Raw genomic sequence first — 17,003 nt, 5'->3', positions numbered from 1 at the left:
ATATATTTGACAATATCCACATCAATAAAGGGAAATAAAATATAATTTTTAGTATTTCTCGATTAGTTTATGGACTTGTCTAAGCATACCACACTGCCTTGAAAAATCTCGATCTGTAGTGTATTATAATATTATTTAGCTTTAAAACCTAAAACTTTTAATTTTAGACTTAATTAAGATATATCCACCAATTAATCCTTCTTATCACAACTATTAATGGTTAAAGTACTATTGATTAAATGACTAAATTTAACTATTTTTATCAATTTAAATTTTTAGGATAAGTGGTAATTTAACATGACATCAGAGCATGAGTCATGAGTTTGAACTATGTCTTATTCATTTTCCTCCTATTTCAATTAAATATTTCACGGACCTCACATATTAGAAGGGATTTTGAGCTTACACTTGATGGGGAGTGTTAAAGTATTTATTAAATGATTAAATTTAGTTTTTCCTATCAGCTTATCATTTTTTCTTTTTTCTTTTTTTTAACGAAATATATGAGTATTTCATTCATCAAAGATTACGAGCATAAAGTTCTTACGTCACAAAACATAAAGTTCTGCAAAATCATAGCCACATGCTATGAGGTTACAAAATCATAGATACAAACAAATTCTTATGATAAAGTACTATCTATGACTTTCATATTCCGTTAACCCATGTACAAAAATAGTTAAAGAACATACTAAATCTAAGATCGACAAGGGTAGCCAAATATTTTAGAAAAATTTATTTGAACTGGTCGTGAGAGATAACTCCTCAAACCAAACTGTCCAGGCAGTAAGAGATAACCATTCACACCAGACTATCCAATGTATGTATGTATGTATGTATGTATTAACAAACCAAAATGTCTTCCTCTACAGGAGACAAAATGGGAAAGATCTTTGCCCACGGCTGCAACGAAAAACCACTAACAACTTTGGAATGGTATCTGGTGTTTACATCTGCTGCGCTACTTCGATCTGTCTTAGCTCCCTAACTTGATCGAACTCCATAGCTAGGGTCTCTCTCACCGGTGCAGCCACGTATGACCATAGGGTATAGTACTGTACAATCATGTGGCTAGTGTCCTTTAAGAAGGGAAGGCTTAATTGATCGTGTTTCTTAATTATGACCCAATAATCAAAGATTGAGAACGATAATATGGCTATGATTTTCAGATTTCTAAATGCGCTCCCTTAGTATCATAGCTTTTGCTTTCAGAGGCCATAACCTTACGCTTGAAATTCAAGTATTTTTGCTTCCCTAAGAAAGAAGGTGGTTTGGGCTTAAAATGCCTTGATATTTGGAACAAATCTTCCATGCTTAGACATATATGGAATCTTTTTGCTAGGTCTGGTTTCATATGGGTTAGAGCTTACTTGCAAAAATGGCAGAGCTTCTGACATACAAGTCTCCCCCAGAACTGCTCGTGGAGTTGGAGAAAGGGTGATAGTCGACAGAGAAATCAAAGCAGTATTAGTACGTGCCAAAGTAAAGGTCTTTTGGCAAATCATATCCGAGGTGTAGGGCAAGAAAATTAATCAAGACATGGCGATTAATATATATAAACTGAAATAAAATGGTATTTTCTTGAATAATTTAATATATGAATTCAAAACACATCTTTGGAAGTTGTGTCGCGCTTACTTATAAGGCCACATAATGGAATAATTCTAATAGTGCATTAAGTGTCCTTCAAAAAATGATGTGGTTTTTAAAATTACTATTTGATCAAAATCATCATTTGATCAATCACATGTAAGTAATTCTAAGAGTACATTAAGTGTCCATCAAAAAATGAGGCGGCTTTTAAAATCACCATTAGGCGTGTGATTGATTAAATGATGATTTTAAAAGCCACATCATTCTTTTATGGACACTTGATGGACTCTTTATGTACTCCTAGAATTACTCATCACATGTCCAATGGTGATTTTAAATGTCATCTCATTTTTTGATGGATATATATATATATATATATATATATATATATATACTTTTAATATTCTGATAAATACTTGATGAACACTTAATGTATATATAGAATTACTTCGCATAATGTGATAGTCGACAGAGAAATCAAAGCAGGCTCCCAGAAGTCCACCTTAGGAATGTGAATAAGCCTGTGTGGACTATATACCGAAAGGGTGTCTTTGTTAGTTCAAATACCTAGGATTTTATGAGAGAGAAAGCAAGAAGTTAAGTGGTGGCCTATTGTTTGGTTCCCTTAAGCTATCCCTAAACAAGCGTTCATCTTATGGCTGGCTGTGCTTAATAGAGGTGGGGTTTTCAAGGTGATTCTTAGTGTTTGTTTTGTAGAAATTGTATATAGAGCCGTGACCACCTCTTTTTCCAGTGCAGCTTTAGTTCCCGCATCTGGAAAGCTTGTATGCTCTTATGCTTTAAGCTCAATCCTAAGCTTGAAATGCAAGGTGTGTTGGAGGAAGCCTACAGCAAGTGGAGAACAAAAAATTTACTGGCTGTTTTGTGTAGGTTAATCTTAAGCTTTGTTGTGTACCATCTTTGGCAAGGAAGGAATGGGCTTAGATTTCAAGGTCTGCCAAAAACGGAGGAGCAGATTCTTAGAGGGATTTTGTGAGAGATCCGTTCTCTAATTTCAAGGAAAGGCAGGTTTATCAAGTCTAAAGAAATTGCAACTCTTTGCCAAATGTAGAACATAACTAGTTCTGTCCTGGTTTGAATGTTTCCCTTTATGTTTGTTGTTTGTGCCCTTGTTAATTTGTTTCAGAGTTCTAGTTTGGGCCTTGTTGGTTTGATGGTCTTGTTAGACCTTTGATTGTATAATTTTGCAGTTGTTTGGAATGAAAGTACTCACTTATTCATAAAAATAAAAATAAAAAGAATTTCAGGTATTTTTGTATGCTTTTGAGTGATAATAAATATTGACATAGAGTAGGCTCCCTTGTCACCCATTCTTTTAAGGAAACAGATCCGTTAATTACAAAACAAAAGGCAAAATTATCTTCGGATTCTCTCTATTTAATTTGAAATTGAGAAGATCCTATTCCCGGGTTATTACAAGTGTTACTTACCGCTTATACTACAAGTCCTTTGTATACTCTATCAGCAGTCCACGGAAGCCAAATTCTAAAATATAAACTGTTACTGTACGTTATGTGACGTTTATTTAATATTTTCATAAAATGTAGATATATTATTACGAAAATTTATAAAAGATTATAGGAAAAATTGTAATACTTAATTCATGCACCGGACTGAATTTTATCATGACTTTAAATTACATGTTTGGCGGCAAGGATGCTGATTATTATTATTTTAAACTTCTTTTTGTGTAATTTATAATGTTCACATATTAGATGATAGTCTAGTTGAAGGCCTGGTTCTTGAAATCAAAAATGAAGGACATTTAAGCGGCTCAGCCTCTCAACCTTGCCCACTTAATTGTGATCACCAGGATAAACATTGTAATTAAGGCTTTCTGGGCTTTATCCATTAATGGGTCAATTTTCCTATCGGGTACAAAAAGACATTCGTTAGGATATATACGACCCAAAACAAAGAAATTATCTGAAATCTTCTTGCAGATTCTCGATCTTAGCCTTTGGATAGGACGGGATAAGAGGGAAATAAAGACGGTATTAAATTCAAAATTAGCGGCCGATATACAAGTCGATCTTTCTACTCGGCAAAGTTGGCAAATTAGGATATTCAAAGAGTGGCAAATTCAGCAGCTCATAGCGTTACGGTTAAGGCAGCGATAAAACAAATTATGGATAAAGTTTGGATTGAAAAAATTCTTAAAGGTATTCGTGACATTGTTATTCTAAAGCAAATTGCTCTTGTTCTATAGAGATTTAGTCTCTTGATTGTTCTTAGAGATTCTCTCTAGGTTATTTCCCTATTGGGTTGAATAAATGTCAAATTTTATGTCCATAAAAAAAAAAAAAAGGGTTCAAAATTAGTATGTTAAACATTTAATACTAGTTACTCTAAACCCCAATAATTGGAATTCGGGTGCAATATTATATACTTCAGAATATTCTAAGACATTATGCAAAGAAATTTATATTTTAAATGCCAATAAAGGTAGCTATTACCTATTAAAAAAATTGTAAAGAGTATGCGCATGCGTTCAAATTAAGATCCTTTATAATTGGAGTGTCTGAAATTGGGGGAGCCCACAAAGAGGGTTGCATGTGTGGTTCACCCATTCTGGACAGGTGAGCTCCTCCTTGGGCAGTCTGGGGTGCGGCACATGAGCCCCGCATCCTTATTTTTTGTGTCCTACACGAATTACACGACAATTCAAACATACTTCAATTATAGGAAATTCCAACCATGATTAATTGTCTATCCAATCCAAAAATCAAGTAGATCCAATGGACCTTGTTTTTACAATTTTTTTTTTTTTTTTTTTTTAAAAGCTTTAAGACCATTAATGGTTGACTAATGAAAATATAATTTTTTAGGATAATATATAATTGAAATGATCAGTTGTTAAAACTTTTTTCTTAATTTTTTTCTTTTTTAAGTGCTATTATGTATAGAATAGATCTCTTTAACAAAACAACAAATCATTGATCATGGCCAATATAAATTTAAAGAACATTGCAAAAGTTTTTAACCTTATCTTAAAAAATACAAAATGATTTTGTACGACAAAGGTAAAAAAAACAATATCAAGTTGGAAAAGATTGAGCATAACATGAGATGTTCTTATCCATCGATCCCACTTGCCAATGTGGAGAGGGGTGCAAGTTGCATACACTATCATCCCAATGTGCCTGTTTCCCCTTGCAATTGGAGGACACTGGGCTTATGGACACAAGGTAATTAATTAATAACATCACTTCAAAATATAATCCAAAAGAGAAAGGATAAAAATTTTAATCAAATTGAGTTGGACGAATTTTCTTCCATTCAATTTATATATTGACATGTGTCCCAAATGAATTTAAAATTATTTATGAAGATAAGAATTAAGTCGAGCAAACAGAACGGTTGCAATTATACAACAGTTTCAGTTAATGTTTGCATACCAACAAACGTCAAATGTTGCATATATAATAGCAACATTTGAACATGAAAATCACATAGATTTGATGAATTTCTTTCGACCGAATTTGAACAAATATGCTAATTAATTATCATTTTATGCAAAACTAAATATGTTTTATTTTCACAAAGAAAATCATTTTGTTTTTGGTTTTTTTGTCGGATACCAGCCAAACGTATGGTGGGATGCTAACAGCAATTTGTCAGTACCATGGGGCCACAGGCGAGACACTACTCATTTTATTTTCGTACCGAGAAATGTTAAGTTTATTTTAGAGTTTTTTTTATATTAACATGACACCTTGTATTTAATAAAATAATAATAATAATTAATGCTATGAGCTCATTGTAAATCTATGGCACGCCCATGTTTGATGACGTGGAGTCCAAATACACCAAAAGGAAAAAGAAACCATCTCCATGGTGGCTGAGGTCACTGTTTCTAACCTTGTTTGGATATGGATGCTTTTTTTTTTTTTTGTGGCAGTGACAATCCCGTTCTTTTATTTATTTATTTAATTTTTTTTAGATACAACAAAAACGATTATAACAAAAAATAAAAAGTACAAATACAGTAGGGCTTGATCAACTCAAAATATAAACTATGAACGAAAGTATGCGGAGGCAATGCTATCGAAGATGTGAGCCATTTGGCTCAAGGCACAGATGTCACAAAATCGGAGTCACCATTGAAGGTGATTTCACAAGTGTATTGAGTCACAAGGATTCAAACACTAAAACAAGGATAAATAGGGGGAGAGGGTACAACAAATAAGCCCAATAAAAGAAACAAACAAATACAAAAACAATAGCAACAAATCTGGCGGAGCTGGCGGGGTGAGAGCCATCCCTATACGTGCATGAGAACCATGCGCCGCTCAGGGAAGGCCTCTCAACACTAGGAAGTGGCAGAATCATTCGGAACCACCGGGAGTTGGTGCGGAAAGTGGAGGAGGGTGCTGTCTAAGGCTCCACGCACCGGTTGAGTCCATGAGCTTGTTGGTGCGTGGGAAGCATGGGCCATCTTCTAGGAGACGGAGGAGATGAGGAAGATTACCAGCGGACTCCAGAAACTCCGGCGAACCCATTGCTGAGGAGCATGTCTTGAGAAAGAGGATGGAAGTGAGTAGATCTAAAACCTAAAAAATGATTCAAAACTTCAAACCTTAATAACCCAAAAACATGGTGGATGAAGAAGGATAGAGCCAAAAGTGTCAGCTGGTTGAAGGAAAATCGAGGAAAAGCAAGAAAAGGGTGAGGATAAGACAATCTTGTTCTTGAGTATACTCAAGAACGGGATTAGCCTAGCTGGCTTGATCGGAGGGATTGCAGTTCCGGTCACTTTTGCCTATCCGAGTTTTATGTGGTTGAAGATTAAGAAGCCCAGGAAATATAGCATAATGTGGTGGCTAAACTGGGAGTACTAGGACTTGATCTGGCAGGGCATGATTCTTAGCGTGGTGCGCTCTGATCTCCGCCGGCCGGGATGTATGTCGTGAACGACACCGGCGTTGAAGTTAGCCTTTTCAAGCCTCACTTGTTCAAACAATTGGATGGAAATGATTAGCCTGTATCTTTTTTGGTTGTAATTATGGACATCTGCTTCTTCTTTTTCTTTTTTTCTTTTTTATTTTTTTATTTTCATATATATATATATATATGTTAGCATTTGTTTGTAAACAAAATTTTTCTCTAAATGGGATTCAAAGAATTTATTTCAACTCGATTTATTAAACTGACATGTGTTCTTAGAGCATATGATTCTCACATACATTTTTAATAAAACATGTCATTCTCATATGATTTTTTAAAAATATATGTGAGAATCACACGCTGTAAGATCACATGTAAGTTTAATGGATCGAGTTTGGAGAATTTCCTCAAACCAAGCTAGTTTCAAGGAAAACTTTATTCTTCGTTTGTGAAGCACTGAAACTAATTAATCAATATATTTGATCTCTTTACAATTATCTCACTAAGAGCATTTGCATCCAGCTTAGCAAAGTTTCTCTCTATTTTAACAAAAAAAAATTAGCTTTTCACTTTTACTATTCAATTTAAATATTCTTTTTTCAATGTTTATTAATTTTTTATTCTTCCTCTAACAATCATATTTTTTAAAATTTATCTTTTCTTACCGGTCTTCAAAGAAGAGAAAGAAAGGGATGGAGAAGATCGAGAACAAAGCAACAAAAAGAAACAAAAATTGAAAGGAAAGACAATGATAAATTTATTTTTTTAAAATGTTTTCTTGATTTCTTCGTTTGGTTTAATTTGGTGAGTGTAATAGCAGTTAGCATATTAATTTTTTTTTTTTTTTTTGTTAAAATAGCTAATCGAACGTGGGTGGTTTTTTATCCAAATTTGCATAAAGGCCCAATGTGAATGCCCTAAAAGAGACAAGAAAACGACAGTTTGGAAAAGAGAGGGAAATAAGGCATTGCCAAGGGAGATAAAAGAAAAACAAAGCTCTAAAGCAGCTTTCACGAATGGCACTGTTCGGCAAACAAATGGGTCCTCCTCCCGTACGCCACTACCAAAATATATATACGAAAGAAATTAAACCGCATCTTCATGGAAAGCGATCGATCTTATAATTGCTTGAAGGCCACACCACACGTACAGTTAATTAATATTAATTCTTTGGTTAACCTCGAGGATCAATATTAATGTAGCTTCAAACCATCGAATCTCTTTTGATTCATTCATGCATGGGTCCCTCCCTACATGCACTGAAAGCTTCACGTGGCATTTAGGACATTAATTAAAGTAGCTGATAGAAAAAGATGAAATTATTCAAAATAAAGTAAGAAAAAGAAGAAACGAAGAAGGTTTACTTGAAACATGACTATGAAAAAGGCCTTATCATGATGAGGAGGCCAGGTTTACACGGATAAGGAAAGAAAAAAAGAAGAATCGAGGAGGGTTTGCGTGGTGCATGGAGTAATTAAGGTTGAAAAGATAGTGCTATATATTTAAACTTGCTACTGCATGCTTCCACTACTATTGGAGGATGCTTCCACTACTATTGGAGGATGAAGAGAGATATATTAAATTATTACTTATTTTAAAAGTTTAAGCTAATAAGAAGAAATAGGTTTAATAATTTAATCAATACTTTAACAAAAGATAAAATTATTATCTATTAAAAGTCTAAAAGGAAAGTAAAAAGAACCTCATTAAAGCTGAAATTGTATATGTGATGATTTCTTGTGATGGATCGAGCTTTTGGCATATTAATTAGCAATATATACTACCAAAAAAAAAAAAAAATTGAATTTAGTGACGTTTGGGACTAAACTTGGGACATGTTTGGCAAGCAATTCCCACGGATTTGTCATCACCTTTTTGCCCATCAGCTATAGTAAACCCATGTGACAACTTTGTTAAAAGTCTCCTACCAAGCTGCCACGCTCAATAAAGAAATTTCTTCCCGTTGATTTTTCTTTCCTCCCGCTCAGCATATTTTCTGTCAGTTTTCTAACGTGCGCCTCATATCTTCTCACCAACACCTTGAGCCTTTCGGATTCCTTCTTCAATCTTCACGCCATCAACCTAGCTCCTCACCGACACACCATCACCCCTCTATCTTCAGATCTCCATCTCCTCTTTCTCAGACTCGCTTCTATCGCCATTCTCTTCTGAAAATTTATCTCCTCTCTCCATATCCCCTCAGTTGCAGGCGAATAAAGGAAAAGCCTATGAATTCCTCATTTTCGAGCCAAACGCCATCAACGCGCCATGCCCAGTGATTCAGACAATGGGCAAAGCTTTTTTACCGTTTCCCTATCAATCTTTCCCCTCTACTTCCCCACCTCTCTCCATCAACATTCAACAACATGTCTGTGAGGATTTTGGTTGATGGTGTGAAGAACGATTCCATCTATAATGGTGATGTGAGGTGCACGTTATTCGCCTACGACTATACTGATTGGAGAGAGGTGGTAGAAGCGAGAGATTGAAGCAAGAGGGCTGATGGCGTGTCGGTGAGGAGGTGGGTTGATGGCATGAAGAAGCTTAAATCTGAAAGGCTGAAGCGTGGGAGAAGATATGAGGCGCTCGTTAGAAAACTGAGAGAAATTATGTTGAGCGGGAAGAACAAAAAATCAACAGGAAAAAATTTCTTTATTGAGCGTGGCAGCCTGGCATGAGACTTTTAGCAGAGTTGTCGCATGGGTTTACTATAGTTGATGGGCAAAAAAGCGATGACGGATCCGTGGGAATTGCTTGCCAAACAGGTCCTCGCTAAAGCTATAATTGTTGTTTGAACTATAAATGACACTAAAATTTAGTCGTTTAATCCCAAACAACGTAATTAATTTTGATATGGTCATCCTTTACCCACCACCTCATGTGCTGTCATGCTTCCAAGGAAGAGATCAGAGATGGAAGAGTTGGTCTTCCAAATTTCCAATATAGGTCTTCATATTTTTTTATGATTTGAAAATACGTAGTTTTGTTAGAGAGGAGGTTTACTTTTTTCACTTTTTTACTTTTTTTTTTTTTTTTTTCTTCAAAGAAGTGTAAAAGAGGAAGGACTACCATATATGTCTCAAGTGAAAGCCGCCATAGAGTGGGACGTAAGCTCAAAAGCATGGTAGACCCTTATGATATATCCTAGTTGGACTAATTTGGAGATTGGGCGCTAAATTGGGCCAGCCTAATATGAGATACGTTTAAAGACTTAACTTTTTGCGTTCCATCAACCTTGAGCTTTTGATGTATTGGTTAGGTTAAAGCAAGCATCACATCCTATATACGAATCTAAGGGGTTGCAACATATGGATAATTAAGGCTATTTGTTGCCTGAGTAAAGCCGCCATAACAGTGAAAAAGGCTACCAGATCAAGAGTAAAAAGTGACAAAGAGTAGGCCGTGTCGTGGACGTCGGCACAGAAATGTGGTAGAATATTGTTAGGATCTTGATGTGGCCTAATTTGGGCATGAGCACTAGTTAGCTAGCCCAGATTGAACCAACTTAATTAGTATTAGTTAGGTAATATCCTTAAAGTAATCTACCAATTTGAGGTAAATTTAAAAAAGGGCTTTGGTGGAGTAATAGGGTATCTCTCTAATGGATCAGGATATACCTACAGTAATTAGCCGTTAAAATTATTGAGAAAATTAGTTAGGATTCATCTGTTCAAATAAATTTTAAGCAAGTAGGTTTCATATGGGCTATTTTATAATTAACTGCCAGATTAATAGCAATTTAAGCAACTAATTGCTGTGAAACTTTCCCCTCTACAAATCCTCACAAATCCTCTTCCCCTCTCCCAAAAAATTATATCCTAATTAGAGAAAGGTGATCTTATACTCTTCGTTTAAAACGTGCAATTAATTTCCAAATGTCATACAATTAACGTGTATTATCATGATCAGCCATTTACTTAAAACAAGGCTCGCGGACTTGGGCCCATTGAAAAAAAAAACATAAAACATAAAACAAAAAATAAAAAATGTTGGAAGTATGCAGACTATATATTTATTCATGGAATAATTGTACCATTGGTTATTGGAGTATGCCATAATTATGAATCACTTCCTATGGTTTAAAAAGTTACTGGAAAGTTCTTATAGTAAATTATAATTACAAATTGATCTATGAAGTCAAATTATGTTAACAAATTTGACAGATTCTGTTAAATTTCACGTCATCGCCACATTAAACTAATAAGATGACGACACGTGTCCATTTGAATAAAAAAATATAAATTTATTAAAAAAATAAATAAATAAACTTATTTAAAAACAAAAAAACAAAACAAAATAGGGATGGGGTGGCGAAGGTCCAGGGGTGGCCCAGCCACCCTTTTTCTTTTTTTTTTTTCTTTTTTTTTTTTTAAAAAAATAAGTTTATTTATTTATTTTTTAATAAATTTATATTTTTTTATTTAGATGGACACTTGTCGCTATCTTATTAGTTTGATGTGGCGATGGCGTGACATTTAACAGAATATATATGTCAAAAAATTTAACGGAATTTGACTATAGGGATCGATTTGTAATTATAGTTTACTACAAGGACCTTTTATTAACTTTTTAAACTATAAAAAATAATTCGTAATTATAGCATATCTCAAAGACTAGTGATGCAATTATCTCTTTATTCATCGATCAACATGTGTAGGGGAATAGCTGACTGTATATCCTTGTCCATACTTTCATTACTTTGCCAGCAAATTAAATACTATTATACTATTATTCTCTCCGTGTCTCACGAGGCCGGGATGTGGAGTACATGCAAGTGGAATAGTGCTTGTTCCACATGACATCTTATATACGTACGTATGATTGTTAACGTAAGCAATTTTTTTTTAGAATACGTAAGCAAAATTGTGTTATATATGATGTATTCATGTGATTATGTGAACACAACTTATTGGCCGGATCGATCTCATGGATGTGCTTGCATTGATATTCCTCTCATTTTACTCCCCTTCAATTCATTTACTCTTCTGATGTGGCAATGCGACATGACGTGCATCACTATGTTAGTTCTCCAATAGCAATTATTACCGTAACATGCGGTGTGACAAGCACCACTATGTTAATTTTTCAATAACAGTTATTAACGTAACAGTGTGATGTGACACTGTCATATCAATTATATATTTATATGAATGGAAGAATTGAAACAAATTCCGGCAAATCCGTCCTTTTATACTCTGTTTCTCTCTTTAATTACCATCAGGGAAGATTAACATTAATCCTAAATCAGTGAATCTAATCTCTCCTCCGCCTAGAAGATCCTACTTCGGTCCCACTATCTTCAAATGCATGACTATTTTCACAGGTCGATGAACTCCCAATACGTCACACATGCACTGATAATGGATCGATTTTTATAAAGTTAATGACACCAAAGTAGACCACTGAGATTAGAGGAGGAAAATTGATCACCACTCTTTCGTATAGTAGTTGCTGCCTTTTCAAACCAGACAAGATTCAAAAGTTTCCATGCATGCACCAAATCACCAATTGGTTTGTGCCATCTTTATGGTAGATAATAGCAGCCACATGTGTGCACAGTCAAAGATCCCCTTTTATTTCTTCCCTAATTTTCTGCCCGGCCACGTAAATTTTCCAATACATTAACCCACTCAGCATTCACATCGATCAGTCCCATGAGCTTTCTCTATTTTGCAAATATATTGCACATCAAAATCTTTAACTAGATAAATTTTTAACAACTTTATTGTTTGTATTATTAGTAATAAATTTATAGAGTTCACTTGCTCGAATAGATTTCGAACACGTACTTCTTATTCAGACAAATAAGCCTCGTAACAACTCTCTTATATTTTATTATGAGATTGCAATAAATTGTTGTGGACCGTATTTCCTTTTAATTAACCTTTATAAACTTCTATATATAGTCATGTATTAGTCCTTAGTGCACATCAAATTAAACATCGATCCAAAAGCTTCTCTAATACAGTACGATGAGAGAGGGGGTGGAAGTGAACATAAGTCCGGCAGTAGCAAAGAGGAGGGAAGACGAGGCAGAAACTCCGGCAATCTCGGCGCCGCCGTTTCAACTTGAGTGTCCTTCAATGAGTCGGTCGCCACTTCTGGATATAGGGCGCCCAAAGACCCCTAGAAGCCCGTATGCTTCGCGTTTGATGACTCCAATAGCAAGCCCCATGAAAAAGGCGATCACAAACATGCAAGGTTGCTTGGAAGAAGTTGGCCACTTCACCAAGCTTGACCCACAGGACGCCTGGCTTCCCATCACCGAGTCCAGGAACGGCAACGCCTTCTACTCAGCATTTCATACGCTATGCTCGGGAATCGGCGTTCAAGCCCTTGTTCTTCCCTTATCTTTCACTACACTCGGCTGGTAAATATTAATCAAGTTGGTCGACCCTTTTTTATAGGCTAAATAGTACTACGTACGTACGTTTTATATATATATATATATAACATTTTAAGAAATTAAAGCTAGCTTGTCTTAATTTGTTTCAGGACATGGGGAATTTTATGTGTTTCGGTGGCTTTTATATGGCAGATGTACACTCTGTGGTTACTGGTTCAGCTACATGAATCGGAGTCCGGGGCGCGCTACAGCAGATATCTCCGCCTTTCCATGGCGGCTTTTGGTATGCTTTGTATTAATCATATATTGCTCCTGACAGTACTTAATTGTCTTGTTATGACACCAAGAGTCAACAGAAAATTGAACATGTTAAAAGCTAAACATATGCATATAAAATCAACGCTCTTGCGACATGGTAAAAGTTAAACATCAGAGCATCATGTGGGACGTTGAAAATTGAACCTGTTTGTCTGTCCCGTCTTTTTCGAATTAAGATCTCCTCAAATTTTTTGCTCGAATTTGATAGAATTCGGGCAGGTAGTTGTGAATGAGCATTTATGAGACCCACCTGACCAAATAAAAGTTGGGCTGCCCAACTGCTTATCCGGTCAGGTGAATCTCATAAATGCTTACTCACAACAACCTGCCCGAATTGTATCAAATTCGAACAAAGAATTTGAGGGGATCCTGATCCGTCTTTTTCTTCCGTTCGGGCGGTGTTGAAAAATATGTAACCTCCTCACCTAAAAGTGTAGAAGACTTGACAGAGGGCTAGTCAAAGTATTAAATATAAATATATATAACAACAACAATAATAATAATAATAAATTTGGGTGATAAATTACTATATTTGACTTTTTTGGCTAACTATTTTCGTCAATAAATTGTTGGAGTGCTGCTACAATTAATTTGGTGAGCACTTTTTTTTAAAAAAAAAAATAAAATTATCACTCTCTTTTTTCTTGCTTTCTTTTCTTCGATCTCTCCTATGTCTTTCTTCCTCGAGAAATGCTAGAGTATCTTCTGGTGTTCTCCTGACATGACATAGATGTAATTAAAAAATTATATCTATGTCCTTTTGGATGACATAGATGTAATTTTTGAATCAAAAAAATTACATTTATGTCATCCCAGGAGAACACTAAAAAAACACTAGAAGATGCTCTAGCATTCCTCTTCTTCCTCTCCTTGTAAAGCATATTTTGACCATTAGAAAAAAGAACCTTTTAAATTATGTTCATTAAAAGAGATGGAATTTTGAAAATATGACTCTTAAAAAAGAAAAAATTTAAAAAGTATGATCATTGGAAAAAGAAAAAAAAAAAGTCCTTAGTTAAAATAAAAAATTATAATTTTTAACTAAAATTTAAAGCAAATTTGATGAGTCGGATGTGAATGCTTTAACCTTTAACAAGAACAAGAGGGAGGATAATTCTCTATTAATTAAGTCTAATCCAAAGATTATTGACAAAAAAAACCTCTTACCGCCTTAATCATAAAAGGAAAATGATTGAGTACAATAGTCTCTTTATTACAATTTTATTATAAATTCACATGAAAGTATACATTTTTTGAAACTTTGTGTCACGTGAACTGTTACATAATAGTCTACATGCATTTTAGTGGATCACATAATTAGCGTCATGTGAATTACTATGGTAGTCTATAAACGTGGTAAGTGTCATGTGAGCTGTCCTATAACGGTCCATATTTTAATGATTAGCGTAATAAGTGTCATATAAATTGTCACGTTAATTTATAAAGAAAAACTGCAGTCGTAATAAGAAGGAAAGAATTTCCTATACTCTGTTTTTCTTTTCCTTCATTTATATATATGTGCTGTTTACAAGGAAAAAATTTACGGGATCAATGCATAACAGGTGAGAAGCGAGGAAAACTGTTTGCACTACTTCCGACGATGTATTTATCAGGCGGCACATGTGTGACCCTAATCATGATCGGAGGTACGACCATGAAAATATTTTTCCAAACCGTTTGTGGGGCAACATGCGACGTAAACCCACTAACAACGTTGGAGTGGTACGTAGTTTTCACTTGCTGCAGCATCGTTCTGGCACAGCTTCCCAACCTGAATTCAATCGCCGGAGTTTCCCTGATCGGAGCAATTACTGCCATAAGCTACTGCACACTGATATGGGTAGTCTCTATAAGCAAAAGTAGGCCCATGGGTGTCTCCTATGACCCACTGGAGGCAAAATCTGATACAGAAAGGCTTTTCAGTATTTTCAATGCGCTTGGGATTATCGGCTTCGCTTTCAGAGGCCACAATCTTGTTCTTGAAATACAGGTAAATTAACATAATAAGATGCCATGTATTACTCATCTATTATTGTGATTAATTGATTATAACTATAAAAAAATACAAAGAAAACCAAAAACAAAAACAAAAGCAAAATGCTATTGAACAGAATTTGACAATTTTGTTGTCATTGCAGGGGACCATGCCTTCGAGCTTAAAGCGCCCATCCCGTGTTCCAATGTGGAGAGGAGTGAAGTATGCATATCTAATCATCGCAATGTGTTTGTTTCCCATTGCAATTGGCGGCTATTGGGCTTATGGCAATTTAGTAACCATCTTATAACCTAACCTGAGTAGTTTGCGTCTCTCAAATTTTCTGTTCGAATTTCATAAAATTCAGACAAAAATGGGAGAGTGGATTGAGGCTTGAGTACCTTGGGCATCCCGAAGGTTCAAGACCCACCTGCCCAAGGCATCCAAGCCCTGTACCTCCATCTCTCATTCATTACTCGAATTCTATGAAATTTAAGCAAAGAATTCCAAGGGATCCCTATTCTGCTTGTTCACTAATGATTTCTGCTTGATTGCCAGATACCTAATGGAGGGATGCTAGATGCTTTGCACAAATACCACGCACATGACACACCAAGATTTCTCTTAGGATTAACAAGCTTGCTTGTGGTGCTCAACAGTCTAAGCTCATTCCAAATATATGCAATGCCAGTATTTGACAATCTGGAGTTGAGATATACAAGCAAGATGAACAAACCCTGTCCATGGTGGCTTCGCTCGGGGATTCGAGCCGCCTTTGGATGTCTTGCATTTTTCATAGCAGTGGCACTACCATTCTTGCCAAGCTTGGCAGGATTGATCGGAGGGATAGCGCTGCCAATCACCTTAGCATACCCCTGTTTCATGTGGGTGCTAATCAAGAAACCCCAGAAATATAGTAGATTTTGGTACCTCAATTTGGTATTGGGAGCTTTGGGAATGGTTGTCAGCATTCTTGTTGTCACTGGAGCAATTTGGAGCATAGTGACCATAGGGATAAAGATCCACTTTTTCAAGCCCCAATAAGTCGTAGAGTAATGCTAAAAACCACACTTTTATTTCACTTCTATCCCGCTTTGCTGACGTGACAGTGCCAATAATCAATTGTTATATAAAATAAAAAATCAATGGTTGATTGACATTGTTACGTCAACAAAGGTAGAATAATGGTGAGATAAAACTTAAAAGTGTAGTTTCTAACATTACTCTAAATAGTGACAAGAAGAAAGCAAATCGCCCTTAATCTTGGGTTTCCAAATTGACCTGTTGACCTCAAAGGAAGCCAGGTAAGGTCCCAACATTTGTGTATAAGCAACAATAGCATGTCTGTCTACTTTCTGAGATGATTTGTAAACCCATCTAGCCCTTGCTTACTTGTCAAGTAATTAACCATGCATACAAGTGTTTGGTTTATTATTACCGCAACCCTGTCTAGCAGTTGCTTACCTGTCATGTAATTATATGCATAAAGCGTTTTCTTTTGTTATTATTGCTAAGTAAATATGAGTTTTTGTTTGGTTTAGCAATTTCAAAACAAGCTAGTAAAAAGTTCTGTAAAATTTGTAAAATAGTACATTAAAAAAAAAAAAAAAAAACAGCGGTTTGACCTTAACCTAAAAAATAATACATTTTTAAAAAATGTACCATCTTGCCTATAGCGCGAAAACATGAATTTTTTTCACATTTTCATATTGCCATTTCCTTTTTTAAACTCGGGAACACTTTCTGCAGTTTACCAACAGCCAAATATCTGGGAAATTTCAGTATCATACTTCCACTGCAAAAATGTGGGGCATTCTCCCACAAAAGACGAATTAGAAAGGGGTTGCACTTTGGATACATTGA

The 17,003-nt window shown here is 35.3% G+C and overlaps 1 protein-coding gene and 1 pseudogene across 1 annotated transcript; both read left to right on the top strand.

Annotated features, from left to right (window-relative positions):
- The first annotated feature begins 880 nt into the window (after nt 1-880).
- On the top strand, nt 881-6,595 carry LOC133871692 (lysine histidine transporter-like 8; annotated as a pseudogene).
- Nucleotides 6,596-12,440: 5,845 nt separating this feature from the next.
- On the top strand, nt 12,441-16,583 carry LOC133870144 (lysine histidine transporter-like 8). Its single transcript, XM_062307202.1, has 5 exons — nt 12,441-12,871; nt 12,997-13,130; nt 14,728-15,155; nt 15,304-15,435; nt 15,699-16,583. The coding sequence occupies exons 1-5, from the start codon at nt 12,474-12,476 to the stop codon at nt 16,182-16,184; spliced, it is 1,578 nt and encodes a 525-aa protein (XP_062163186.1). The 5' UTR covers nt 12,441-12,473; the 3' UTR covers nt 16,185-16,583.
- Nucleotides 16,584-17,003: the final 420 nt, after the last annotated feature.

The sequence above is a fragment of the Alnus glutinosa genome, chromosome 6, assembly GCF_958979055.1.
Source record: "Alnus glutinosa chromosome 6, dhAlnGlut1.1, whole genome shotgun sequence".
NCBI lineage: Eukaryota > Viridiplantae > Streptophyta > Magnoliopsida > Fagales > Betulaceae > Alnus > Alnus glutinosa.
Note: the sequence above shows the minus strand (reverse complement) of the source record. Positions and strands in the feature narration are given on the sequence as shown.

What these genes read in the sequence shown, in the direction of transcription:
- LOC133870144 (XM_062307202.1), top strand. Translation starts at nt 12,474, where the DNA reads ATGAGAGAGGGGGTGGAAGTGAACATAAGTCCGGCAGTAGCAAAGAGG. An exon ending in TCTTTCACTACACTCGGCTG is followed by an intron (nt 12,872 to 12,996) that starts GTAAATATTAAT and finishes AATTTGTTTCAG; the next exon opens with GACATGGGGAATTTTATGTG. An exon ending in ATCTTGTTCTTGAAATACAG is followed by an intron (nt 15,156 to 15,303) that starts GTAAATTAACAT and finishes TTGTCATTGCAG; the next exon opens with GGGACCATGCCTTCGAGCTT.